At 49.5% G+C, this 14,135-nt stretch overlaps 1 protein-coding gene across 7 annotated transcripts in view; it reads right to left on the reverse strand.

The window, feature by feature from the left end:
* Nucleotides 1-14,135, reverse strand: part of CSMD2 (CUB and Sushi multiple domains 2) — a 602,428-nt gene that overhangs the window by 311,062 nt on the left and 277,231 nt on the right. For all 7 annotated transcript variants that reach the window (XM_086716392.1, XM_086716389.1, XM_086716388.1 and 4 more), the window contains exon 6: nt 7,281-7,393. In XM_086716392.1, coding sequence (XP_086572518.1) covers nt 7,281-7,393 — 113 coding nt within the window. The remainder of the gene's footprint in view (nt 1-7,280; nt 7,394-14,135) is intronic.

A 14,135-nucleotide genomic window follows, 5' to 3' on the forward strand; every position in this document is an offset into this window, starting at 1 on the left:
CCTTGAGGAGAAGTCACTGCCCTCACAAGACTTGGTTCAGACGTGTGTTGAAACCCATATCACACTGCAACATCATGTCCTGTTCTCCCAGCTATTTGTCCCCCGAACTCCTATGTCTATGTCCTGTGACTGACAGAGGCCAGCACACAGACAGTTCCCTTGAAGAGTCTGATGACTGAGTGGATGAATGACCAACTGTTAGAAGAATATGTGCTTTGAATTCATTTCCTGGCAAAGGAAGTAGTTACACTTGAAAGCAGGTGAGGTGAGGGGTGCCGTATTTTATGTTCAGGATGTTTTCAGTTCAGGCTCATTTTGACTGAATTTAGAAGCTTGGCTTCATAGACCCCAAGCTCTGGGCTCCTGAGCCTGGTAGCAACAACCCTGTGATTTGTTCAGAGGCCCTGGAGGCACAGAACCTAAAAAATGAGGCTAGCAAGGGTTTAGCAGCTTAGTTGGTGGACAGGAATAGGACGGAAGAGTCTCAGTGTGGACCACAGGCTGCCCGAGGCACTTCTGCTCTGGTCTGAGACTACAACTCAGTCACAAGCAAGAAAAAGACAAGTTCATGTGGAAAACAGAAGCTTTGGTTTGTTACTACAAAAAGCATCTCGATAAATGCAAATTGGTTTCCAATGGACAAGTTTATTCTGCAGACAATTAAGATTTGGAGTTGGACTTCTATAAAGCAGAGGGGCCGATTCTCTTACTGTGGAATGTCTCCCAACTGCTGGTTACCAGAGTTAACTTGACAAGATAGGCAGTGGGTGGGACAGCAGAGTAGGGCTAGGATTTGGCTGAAGGGTGGGGGGGGGGGGGGGGGGGAGGCAGTAGACAATGACTGTCACCTCAGAGTGGCAGCAAAGAGCCCAAGTCTGAGAAGCCAGAGCCGCCAGCTCAATCTCTCACTGCACAAGGGCTTCCCCATATAACAGGGAGACTGGTGAGCGGTGGAGTCTGAGGCTTGAGGGTTCCATTTCCTGTGTACGTGCCATGTGCCGGATATTGCGACAGGGTCTCCTTTTAATCGCCAGTAGACCCATGGGGTTAATATTATTCCCTCTCTGCAGACCAGCCGGGCAACGGTGCAGTGTGCTGCCCTCTCGGCCAGGGAAGACCCTCACCAGTTGTGATCATTGACCACTGGGGGCATTTAAGAAAGGCTCTTCTCACTGCCGTCCCTTGTAGGCTTAAAGAAAAAGCAGGAAAGCAATTAACGCTCTGAGAAGGACTGAAAATAGCCCTCGCCTGGAGGCAGAAAGATTGATTACATAACCTCAGTGGTCTCCCAGAACTGGAAGCAACTGTGATTTCTGTGGTTGCCAAACACTTCTGGTGCAGGAGCCTATGATTACGCTCTTAGGTAAATGTTTACTACGCAAAACAAATCAAAGAGCAATGGCTCTGGTTAACATTGGTGGTGTGGGGGGTGAACCCGAGGCCCCACCCACACAGTCCCTATCAAAAGAGCTGCTGGGAGAACCCCTCTGGCCTCCAGGGAACTCACTTTGCAAACCACTCTTTTGGGCTTGCCTCTGTCAAGTTACAATCATTATGAGGAGGTCTCCTGCCCAGAGAGGGGATTGGTGGCCTCTGACTCCATGCTGCCTTGAGTCTTCACATCTCTCTCTCCAGCACAGACCCTTGTCTGAGCTACAGACTGACAGACCAGCCAGCTTCCTACTAGACAGCCCCCCCACCCCGCCCCTAAAATGCCAACAGTCCCAGAATCAACGTGTCCCAAGCAAATCCACTCTCTTCTGCCTCTACCCTATACCACCTTGGTTAATAGCCTCATTTTTTTACCCGCTCACTCAGGCTAGAAACCAAAGGTTCAGGCCTGAGTCCTCTGCCTCCTTCCTCCACCCCTGTCACTCCCAGATCTAACGAGTCCAGGAAAGTGACCATGGGAAGGCCTCTTTTGGTCTCCCTCTGCCTCTGCCTCTGCCTAAACCCTGGATCCTTGTAGTCTCCAAATTCTCAAAGGCTCTCAATTGTCCTCTCATTTTCATCCGAGAGCAATGAAAGATCTTCCTAAAATAAAATGTGATCACATCTCCCTCTTGCTCAAGACTTCTGATCCCCTGTCTTCAGGGCAGCTTTTCACAGTGTGACCCCTGCCTCCCTCTCTGACCCCAGAGCCCCCTGCCCTCACTGCTGACCTGTGTCCTGGACAGCAGGCTTCATGCTCAGTCGGCACATGTTTTCATTGAAAGGCCTGGGAGCAGGTGTATTAGGCTGTGGGCCATCTTGTCTCAGCTGCAGACTGCCCAACTCTGGCCTGCCGGCACTACTGTGTCTACAGACAATTCGTACATGAATGAGGCTGTGTTCCATAAACCTTTATTTACCGACGCTGAAATGTGCATTTCATACAGTTGTCATGTGTCATGAAATATTCTTCTTCTGATTTTCTGCTTCAATCTTTAAAAACAGATGGCTGCATCTGGCCTGCAGGCTGTCCTTGACCAACTCCGCTCTAGACGCACACAGGTGTCTGGGGTTCCTGAGACTCAGCGCTTTCATATTCTCTTGCCTCCGTTCTACCTGGACTGCTCCTCATGGTCTGCGTGGCATCTTTCCAAGGCCCATACTGATGTCACTGCTACATTTTTTTTGACCTCTTTAAGTGCTTCCAGCAAAACTAATTGCTCTTTTATCTCTTATCCTAGAACCCTTCACTGGGCCTCAATTACAGCTCTTATCTTGCTGCCCACAACTTCTAGATTTATGCCTGTTCCTCTCTTTAACTTGTCCTCCTTGAGAGCAGAGCGTGGCCTGGCCATGTCCACCTTTCTCTTCTTCCATGTGGTACTGGTGTCACACAAGAGTGCTTGTTAAATTCAACACGCTCACCTGCTTTCTGACAGCCGGCTTGAGGCACAGTCACACTAGAGCCCTGATGCCCTGGTTCCCTGTAGTCGTAGTCAAGATCGTGTGTGTCCAGGAATAGCCCTAAATTCTGACCGGACCGAGACAGGAATGGAATGCACCTTGTTTCAGGTTATTTGTTTATTCGTTCAACTTATGATTTGTTTTCTGAGAAAAGAACTGTCCGCCGATACAGTTTGGGGGTTGTAATTATTAGCTCTGAAGTGCCATAAATCACTTGAGACTCTAATGCCATAAAGCTGAGCACCGTTAAGACTGACCCTGTGCTGCTGTTTCCCCAGGTCCAGTCCTCACGCCTCTCTGGCCTGCTCTGTGCCAGAAGCCTGACCTCTGTGGACTGCTATGGCAAGGGGTCCCGCTGGGAAGGCTCATAGTCTCCCAGGGCACACAGCAGGCCCACACAGCAGGGACTCTGTTCCTTATTCCTGGCTCCTTTTGGGTTGGCAGATGGGAGGCACAGCAGACTTGAGGGAGAGGGAGGAGAGAGAGATCAGGTTACTGATTCTGGCCCTTCTTCCTGCTCTGGTTACGGATTCTGGCCCCTCTTCCTTCTCTGGTTACTGATTCTGGCCCTCTCTCCCTGCTCTGGTTACTGACTCCTGCCCCCCTCCTCCAGCTCTGGTTACTGATTCTAGCCCCTCTTCCTGCTCTGCTTATTGATTCTGGCCCCTCTTCCTGCTCTGGTTACTGACTCCTGGCCCCCTCTTCCTGCAGTGGGTTGGCAGTGGTCAGGCTCCTCAGTTCTGCCAGGTAGTGCCTTTTCTACTCCCTCTGGCCTTTCCCAGTTGTGGCAAAGCCCTCCCTGCTGCGTGGAGCCCGAGGGCCTCATCATCCCTGCGTGTTCCTTAATTCCATCCTATCCTTTGTAAAGGGTCCCATCACTAAACCCTCTTCGGTGAAAGCCAGGCAGTATGCCTTCTATTTCCTGCTAGTCCCCTGACTAAAAGCTATCTCTGCCATGCTTTTGTGCTGTATTTACAAGCTGAAAAACTTTGATTATTGTAGTCATTCCAAAGTTTCCTTTCCTTCAGGGCAGTGGTTCTCAACGGGGGTGGTTTTGTATGCAAGGATCATTTGGCAACATGGGGAAACTTTCTGGTTATCATGACTACGCGTGTTGTGGGGAAATGCTACTGACATCTAGCAGCTCGTGGATGGAGGCCAGGGATGCCGCTAAACATCCCCAAATGCTCTGGATGACCCCCCACAACAGAGAACTACCCACACCACTAAGTCAATAGTGCTGAGGTCAAGGAACCCTGCTTGAGTCCTCAGTTGAGTTACTAAATGATTACTGTATGCGTTTTGGACTATGTGCCCTCAGTATGGTAAACACTAGAAAAAGAAGTTCCCAGAGTAAAATCACTTATTAACACAATATCTAAGCCCCCGTATATAAGCACGTCAGCTGCAGACAAATACTGCCGGGGTGCAAGTCTGCCTCCCACACTACGTCGATGAGACCTGGAGCCGGTCAGGAGTCCTCTCTGAAACCCTGGTTCCTCATCTGTAAAATGGGGCCAAGGGTAGTTCCTCCTTCACACACTTGCTGTTAGCGCTAAATGAAGTAATAAACGCTAAGTGCTTGAAACCTAGAAAGCCCTCTGTAAACATTGACACATATGAATGTACAACCTCGTTTGGGGCTGTATTAAGGGACACAGAGAGAGGACAGGATAGGGCCTCCTCTTGAGAAGTTCGTAAGTAAAGCAGGTTTTCAGATTGTGGGTTTTTCCCTGCTATAGCCTTGTGAAATTAATTTACAGGTTGCAGTTAACATTAAAAATTGGAAGTTTTCAGGGTGCATCACGCTTAGTAAGGATAAATACCACTTGGTGACATTTTCCTTTTAGTTCTATAGATAGATGTGAGTACTGGGTTGTGATAGAAAATGTACTTCTTTACAGTGGGATGAGATTAACAAAACATAGTTGAAAAGCCACCAGTTGAATAGGAAAGATAAGGCACTCAAAACACCATTAAGAGATGGCCCTCTGGGTTTGCAGAAAACTCACACAAGCCTGTGAATGAATTCAAGCTTCCCCACTTACAGCCTGTGTGATCTGTGTGTGTTGGGCTTGTTACACAACCTCTCTGAGCCTCAGCTGCTTCAGCTGAAACGTGGGAATTAAAATGTATTTTTTTAATGTTTATTTTCAGAGAGAGAGAGAGAGAGAGAGAGAAACAGAGCAAGCACACACACATGCACATGGGCAGAAAGAGAGAGAGAGAGAGAGAGAGACTGAGAGAGAATCCCAAGCAGGCTCCAAGTACAGAGCCTGACTTGGGGATCGATCTCACGAACCATGATCTCATGACCTGAGCTGAAAATCAAGAGTCAGACATTTAACCGACTGAGCCACCCAGGTGTCCCGAAACGTGGGAATCAAAAACACATTTGTCACTGTGCTGTGGGGAGGCCCACATGGGGGCAGTGTGGACAGTGCCCAGTACAGGGCCTGGTGCACAGCAAGCGTGCTGATCTAGAGGCTTCCGTGTCTGGGTTCTCTTTGCCCACTGCCTGGCCTTACGCTGTGGCCTATGACCACGGCAAACAGGCCCTCGGGAACCCGAAACAGTAGAAACACTGGCACCTACTTAATCAGACGCACTGATGACACTCGTCTCTGCTTTTCTATTTTGGAAAATACAATGAAAAGATCCAGGCAGGGGCTTCACTCACAGAAGCCCAACATCGGCAGTGGAAAAATGCCTCCAGGAAAGCTCTCAGAATGAGGCTTTGTGAGACTCGCTAGATCAGGTTGGTTTTTGATTTCGTTTTTTTTTTACTTCATTTTTATTTATTTGTTTAATAAAGAGAGCATGTGCATGGGGCAGAGGAAGAGAGAGAGAGAGAGAGAGACAGAGAGAGAGAGACAGAGAGAGAGAGAGAGAGAGAGAGAGAGAGAGAAACTTAGAGGAGACTCTGTGAGAAACTGCACAGCATGGAGCCCGACTCAGGGCTCGATCCCACGACCCTGGGATCATGACCTGAGCTGCAACCAAGAGTCAGATGCTCTACCCACTGAGCCACCCAGCCACTCTGTTTTTACGTTTATTTTGTAAATATTTCACAGGTGGCTAAGGAAAGGAGGCTGTTTATGAAAGGTCCAGATTCTAAAGGTAATGCTTCTAGTTGCAGCGTTGCTTTTATCCTAGTTTCCCGCTGAAAGCCTGGCCTCATGGCAGGGGCTCCACTCTGCCCCTGCCCCACCCAGGTGAGTGATGGGCTGGTGCTGTCCGGAACCACAGCCTGCGAGGTGGGGTTGGAGGGGGCCAGCCACCCCGCTCCACCCTGAGAATCGGTGCTCCTACCCTAGCACACCCTCGTGGGAAGACACTTCTTGCTTTTTATCAGGCCTACTTTGTCCCATTCTGTGCACACTACCAATATGCCTCACTCCGCACTCACTCACTCACTCAGGACACAAACTCACCCCTCCTTTTATTCCCCAGGGCCTTATGCTTAATAGGTGTGCAATACGAGTTTGCTGTTGAATCAATCAGAACCAACATCAGCCTATAAATGGTAGTAGTTAAGGGCTTAATGAGCAAGTTAGAAAGCCCACCCTTGGTGTTTATAAATTTTGTGTGCTTCGAGTAAACTCAAGGTTGAGAGGGATGCCCTCATCCGCTCCCATACACCAAGTGGACTCTGGATCTCCTCCAGTGCCCAAGAGCTCCCTGCCTTGGGTTTGCAAATTCTTCAGGATTGGAGCACAAATCTGCTTGCCTGCGATTTCCACCTGCCATTCCTGGTCCGATCCCTTGCTGCCAGGCAGCTCTTCGCAGATTTGAACCCCTAAGCTCCAGCACTCCTGCAGCCCCTCTGCCCGTGGGTGTGCCAATACAGTCGTGTTCTACGTAACACTAACACAAAACAGAGCTGGAATATGGCTCCTCTCCCACTTTACACCAGCGTAGGCTAAACTCTCCCGGTTAAGAGCTTGGGCTCTGGAGTCAAAAGGCAGGAGTTCAGATGGCTTTGGGAAACTGGCTTATTTTCTCCAAGCCTCTACTTCCCTGCCCATAAAATGGGGACAGTGATGGCATTTACTCTGGAATGATGGGGGATAAATGAGACGATGTTTGTCAAGTGCCCAGCACATAGCCTGGCTCTTCAAAGGCACTCGGTAGTTAACTACTATGAGGAGTCTGGCTCGAAGAGGGGCCTGGGGAGGGGCAGCTCGGGGCAGCATCACTGCCTCGGGCAGCCGGCCACCATGGCAGCTGCAGAGCTGCTGATGTGGAGGCCCCGGGTTGCAAATGAACAGGACAAGAGACGTATGTCCTCCCTGCAGTCAGGCTGGACCCAGTCTGGGGACAGAATGAGCTCCCCGGGACTCATCTCTGCGGCCCGCTGAGGAGGCTCGGCAGTCCCCGCCTACCTTGGTATTGGGCGCTGAAGCCACGCTGCCGGTGGTTGCCGTCAGAGGTGAAGTGCAGCCGCAGCCAGTTCTTGCTGCTGATGACGGGGGCAGGGAGGCTGGCTCCGGTGAACCTGTGGGGACACCAAGTGGGCAGGGATAGCGGTGAGGCAGGGGCCAGCATCCATTGTCCCCACTTCCCATGGTGCTAGGGCCTCTGCCCAGGCCTGGGGCAGGAGGGAAGGGCTGGGCCACCCAGGCCGCCCTCCAGAAACCTGGGGCCTGAGCGACTTCAGCAGGCTCTCCCAGGGGCCTTGAGATGCTGTGCAGACAGTGGATCCTTCAGGCCAGGAGCAGAGGCCCACCCCCTCCCCCCACCAGGGGTGTTGACAAGTGTCACTCCCTTGGGCAACAGACCACAGGCAGAAGAGAGGCCCAGCCTTCCCAGCAGATGTCCACATACCCACCTGTACCCAAGACCCTGATCCCCCAGCAAAAGTCCAGCCTACAACCCCCAGGTACAGGACCAGCTACCCCTAGTGAGCCCCACAGACCCCCCAAGGAGTCCAGAGAAAGGCACTTCAGGCAGTATGGCCCTTCAGTGCTGTGAGAGCCCATTCTAAGGTCACTCACTGGGCCCCGGGTCTCCTCTGGCTCCTCCCCTATTCCTGTTGCGTCCATAAGACGCCTCCCCATCCATGCTAGGTCTGTTCCCCCTCCCTTAAATTAGCTTCTTCTGGATTCCAGCCAGTCCAGCCCAGGGGGTGGGGCACCAGGATCTCTCCTGCCATCACTGGTCACTGACCAACTGCCATCTTGAGCCAACTTCCAAGTCCACCAGACCCTTCCTCCTGGAGCACAGGAACCTTCAGCAGCTCCCTAGTGCCTACACAAGAATAGCCTTTCAAGTTTTCCACCTTTTCCCCTGCTGGAATGAGTCTCTGCTCAGTGCTGGCCCTCTCCACCACACTCAGGCTAAGCTGTGAAGCCCCCCTCCTTGTGCTTGTTCTCTGCACCCCAGGAATCCCCTCTGTCTTCCCTCCTCTACCCCACAGCCTCTGAGCTGGCCTGTGCACTGGTGTCTTCCCTCTTTTCCTCCCCACATAAGAATCAGGTACAAAGCATAGCGATGCCTGCCCCCCGCCCCCCGGCAGCCTCACACCTCCCTCCTGCCTGCTCCCACCCCTGCGGGGACACCCTATCGAGGACATCTCCTAAGCATGCATGCTTTGTCCTTTACAACATCTTTGCCTTTTCTGCCTGGAATGCACCCACCCAGAGCCCTCTCTCCTGCACCACCCATGTTGCCTGAGAGGACTTCAGGAAGCCCTCAAACATCACATCCTGGGGCAAGCCTTTCCTACTCTCCTTGGCTTGGAAGCCACACAGATTTGGGTTCAGATCTAGGCTCTACCACTTAGTACCAGTGTGACCTAGGACTAGTTACTGAACCTTTCTGAAAATGAGAATACTAAGCCCAGCCTGAAGCGTCTGTGGGAATAAATGTGAGACCTACCTATGGGCAAAGAACCTAGCCCAGTATCTGACACACATTAGCTCAAGAAACGGCATTTTCCTTTTCCTCCTCTGTGATGCCACAGCACCTATGATTCATCATCTAGGTGAGTGTCTCCCTAAGGTAACTCCTCAAGGAGGGCATTGTAGTCTGATGGTGAAGAAGACCGGGCTCTGGAGGGATGAGCTGCGTTATCTTACAAAAATTACTTCAACTCTCTGTGACTTTGTAAAATGGGGACAATAATAACCATTCCCTCAAAGAGTTGCAAAGATTAAATGAGATGATACACACAAAAAAAGGCCTTAGCATGGTCCCTGGGAAATAGAGAGCTTTTGGTAAATGGCAGCTGCTATTTTATTCTTTGTCATTTTTATTCTTCGTCCTTGTACCAAGCATCTAGCACCATGGTTGGTACAAAGCAGGCAAATCAGGATTCCAACAGAAAGCAGATGGCACAGTCATAGGAGAATAATTCCAGCAGTTCAATGAATGGACTCTTTATCAAAAAAGTGGGGAAACCACCAGAGATGGGGCAGTAGGCTGTTGCTTGTTACCACTTAGGAGCCTGGAGAGGAAATGATTATCCCTGAAAAAGAAGGCTGCATGCAAAGGGTCACCACACAGGACCTAGATCTTGGGTGTTTAAGTCCCACTAGGAGGGGGCAAAGAATGCAGACCCAGAACTCACTCTCCTCTTTCCCCTCCTCCAACCTCCTAATGATGCTTCTGTTGATTTATCCCAATCAGAAGCCAGAAGCAAAGGAGCATATTGATACAGCCCTATAGCTAAGTCTTCCTAGATATGGAACAGAGTGGAAAAGGTTGGGGAGAGGATCTGGAGGGGGCAAATGGAAGAGATCCAGCATGGTGGGTCCCCATAAATGTGTATTAAACAAAGGAAATAACCAAGGAGCTTCATACCCTGCAAAACTGAGTTTTTACTGTAATGAAAATGCTGACACACACCAAATTCTAATAATATAACCCATATTACCATTGGTAAGAGCTATTATAGAAACCAATTACTGTATTTCACCTGATCCCATTTAAAATAGTTTATTACAGTCTGAGTCACTGAAGTTTTCTAAGGAGCCACAAACAGTATTGTGGGTACCCCCCCCCCCCCAGGCCAAGTTCAATTCTGTATCAATGACAAAGCTTGGGGACTATTTACATAAGGGAAGTAGAAATAGGGAGAATTTACCTGAATAATTCAGAACCAAAGGATGTTTACTGCAAAATGGGATGTGGGGAGGGTGCCGGGGTCCCAGAGGAGGATGAGAAGTCATGATCACGACTATGGTAAGTGGAAGCCAGTGAGGCTTCTCCAGTCCCAGTATCTGCTTTAGCCCCAAGCGTGCAGCCTGGAGAAGCTCTAAGGGACACCCGTTGTCCATCTCTCCCACACCTTTACCCACCCTGAGGACTCCTGGTAACTCTTCACCCCCAAGGCTTAAACTCTTGGGGCCCTGTGTTGCCTACACATCTTTACTCTGTTCTGCTCCTGCCTCCTTGGACGTAAACGCATATGTGAGAGTTTTCCTGGCAACTATCCCATAATTGGGGGCTTACATGTTGGAGTCATCACATCAGACTCTGCCACTGAGATGGTGCCGTGCCCCACTGGAAACTCTCCAACATCACTGACACACACACACGACAACACAGGGAGCTATCAGAAGCATTATATTGGGTGATTAAAAAGTATATACTGTACGGTTCCATTTATACGAAACCCTGGAAAAGACTCATCGATAGGAAGAGAAAGCAGATTAGTAGATGCCAGAGCTGGGGGTGAGAGGTACAGGTGGGGATCCCCATGGGAACCTTCTGGGGTCATGGGAATGTTCTGTATTTTGAAGGAGATGGTGGTTATGTGGGAAGTACATGTTGGTCAAAGCTCTGAAAACATTTAAAATGGGTAATTTTAGGGATGCCTGGGTGGCTCAGTCAATTGAGTGTCTGACTTAGGCTCAGGTCATGATCTCGCAGTTCGTGAGTTTGAGCCCCGCATCGGGCTCTGTGCTGACAGCTCAGAGCCTGGAGCCTGCTTCAGATTCTGTGTCTCCCTCTCTCTCTGCCCCTCCCCAACTCATGCTCTGGCTCTCTCTCTCTCTCTCTCTCGAAAGTAAATAAACATTCAAAAAAATGGGTAATTTTATTTTGTGTAAATTAGACCTGAACAGAGTTCATTAAAAACAAATCTCCAGTGGCTTCTATCCTTAGAGTAAGACCTTACTGTGGCCTCAGGCTTTAAAAAAGCCAGTGTGTTCTCACCTCTCTTACCTCCCCCTCTCCTCATCTCTATTTTTTCTGCTCCAGTCACACAGGTCTCCTTGCGGTTCAAAGCTGGCCAGACCTCTTTTGGCCTCAGGGCCTTTGCACTTGACATTCTCTCTACCTGCTAGCTGGCTCTTCTCCCAGATGTCCATGTGGCTCACCTCCTCAGTTCCTCTAAGTTTTTGATCAAATGTCACCTTCTTGGTGAAGTCTTCCTGGTCTGACTCCTGCCTGCCTTCCTTCCCTGAGCACACGTGTAAATGTGCAAACACACACACACACACACACCATCTCCAATGAAACAGAAGACCTTACTTGTAGTGGAACACACATTGCTTTTTTGTGCTTCTCTGTCTTTGTACTTGTTGCTCTGTCTGCCCTTTCCCATTGTACCATCTGACTGCACAGAGAGGTTAAGAAGCTTGTTCAAGGTCACACAGCCATGAAATGGCAGAGGTGGCAGTCAAACTCAAACCACTCCACTCTGAGCCTATGTACTCAGCCACTGTGTTGTATACTGCCACATACATGCAAGCATGAAGGAAGGCGGTGGAGCAGTTTAGGCTGAATTCCATTCTGTTTCTTTTCTTCCCCTCCCGCTTCCCCCCAGGATCCTCTTTAATTCTGCTCCCTCTTAGAATCATAATTAAAGGAGAGAAACACAAAGAGAGATTCTCCCCTCCAAACCTTTCTGTCCACATTAACTTCACTCTGGGGGGCCTTGGGAATTCCAAGTTCGCCCAGGAAATTGCTATTGCAGTACAGCATAAAATGTATTTAAGCAATTACACTCAATTTTTTTTTCTTTTTGGTAAATTGACTTCCGTTAAATGGGGCTTCATTAATGGAATCTGGCTTGGGGAGAACAAAAAAACAAACGCTCCCTTTAATGCATGTAGTTGATTATGGGAAAAGTGGCTTTGAATTCCCCTCCAGAAAGCTCTAAGTTCTTCTCTTGGTAATAGGACAGCTCAGAGCAGACTTCATGGAAAGCATTTCTTCTTAAGAAGCTTCTTCTACAGTTAGGATGTTGGGGCGCAGAGATGAAAACAGTGAGTCTGCAAGGAATCACTGCCTACCTGTAATCTGAGGGGGAGTACTAGAAGATTCTGCCTTAGATTTCAGTATTCCTGAAAACTGACATCCTCGGGAGAACATTCACTCATTCATTTACTCACCAAGCACACACTGTATAAAAGGCACTGTGCTTGCCAGTGGGTGCCACTCCCACTCGTTCCCTGGATATGGGAAGTCTTTGCAAAGCCTGAAATCTACCAGATTCCACTGTAATGTCCCCTTCTCTGCCCAGCCACCACTCCTCAGGCAGTGGCATCTGGCTTCTGTGTTCCAGAGCAGCTCCTATGGGCTTTATCTCTTAGCTAAGCTATGTGCACAGCCTGGATTTGACTCAGGGTTGAAGACTCTTTGCATCCTAGGGTCGAACAACCTTCCAACCACAAAGGTGGCTGGGGAGAATGTGAAATATAGGAGGTGCTGGCCACTTTATCCCCACTCCCAAACTCTCTTCCTTCCCCACCTGCCATCTGCTTTCCTCTTTGGGGGATGGAGAGGGCACCACGATGCAACCAGGGAAACCCTCTGGATGCCTTGATGGTAGTGAGCAAAGGACACCAAGGCCTTTGCTGGAAACCGATTCTGCTTCCCACCCCCCCCCCCCCCCCCCCCGCCAAGCCACCTCTCATTTCTGAAGTGAGACTTTATTGACTCAGCCCTGACACACCCATTCTCATCACCAATGATTTCAGTATCAGTTTTCCTTAGCCAAATACCTAGGATTCTTGCTATGTCAAAACAAATGCTTTTCCTTAGACAAACCCAGGATGTTACACACTTTCCTGGAATCGGGCAAATGCCCAGGATGAATGAAGTTCCCCTTTGGATATGGACTGCCAGAGTCTCTGAGTCTTTAGACTTGTCTTTGGAAAGACATCTCAAGGTTCTGGTTCTCAGCAGTGCCTACCCACCTCACTTGTTCAGGCAGCTCTGAGCAGCTGAGCCACGGTATGAAGATTCAAATCCCAGCAACCTACCTGGATGTTTGGGGGCTTGTCTGAACAAACCCAAGCTTCTGCCAATCAGTCTAGCTCCCCAGTGTTCTTTCTCCCCGTAATCCACACCATCCTCCTGGTCACCCAACCCAAGCATCATTCTTAACTCCTCCTGTCCCCGCCCTCCATGACCAAGTCTTCTGGGCCTCACAACCTTGTCATCCTCACCTGGACTACTGAGTCAGCCTTCTGATCTGTCCTCTGCCCCCAGTCCATCTCTGTACTCTGTGGGGAGATCTTCCCAAGTTCCTGCCTGGCTGGAAACCCAGAAGCAGAGGCCCACCAGCTCCAATATCATAAAATCTAGACTTTTTCATGCCTTCCCTCTCCAGTGACACCCACTTCGAGCTCCAGCTTCTTCCATGTCTCCGTGCCTTTGCATATGCCACTCCCTCTATCTGCAGTGTCCTTTCCTGTCACCCCACCTGACTACCTGGGAAAATATCACCCATCACATAAACATAACCAAATGCCTCATTTCTTCCACATCTCTCTTTCCCTGCCCCCATGGGAGAAGCATTTGCCTTCACTGTGACCCCTTCGCACCACGCTCAAGCCCTTACCATCATGCCGATACCCCAACTCACAACCATCTCTCAACTAGAAGCCAGGCTCTGTAAAAGCTGGGACAGGATTTCCTTTATCTTGATATGTCTAGCAACACAACACAGTGCCTGGCACAAAGAACAAATCAATTCCTTAGAACAGGGGTTGGCAAACTAGAGCTTGCTGTCTGTTTTTGTAGATAAAGTTTTATTGGATCACAACCATGATCATTCATTTACATTTGTTCTGCTTTTATGCTGCAACGGCAGAGTCCAGTAGCTGTGACAGACACTGTAACCCGCAACGCCCAAATTATTTATCTCACCCTTTACAGAAACATTTACTAACACCTTGAAGCCTTGAAGATGACATGGTTGGTTGGTAAAGAGTAATTTGTGAGGAGGGCATAAGAACACATACACAGCTAAAGCATTTCATTATAGCGTGCAAATACCTAAATGC

Source organism: Puma concolor, chromosome C1 (genome assembly GCF_028749965.1).
Source record: "Puma concolor isolate L17-30 chromosome C1, mPumCon1.1.hap2, whole genome shotgun sequence".
Classification (NCBI taxonomy): Eukaryota; Metazoa; Chordata; class Mammalia; order Carnivora; family Felidae; genus Puma; species Puma concolor.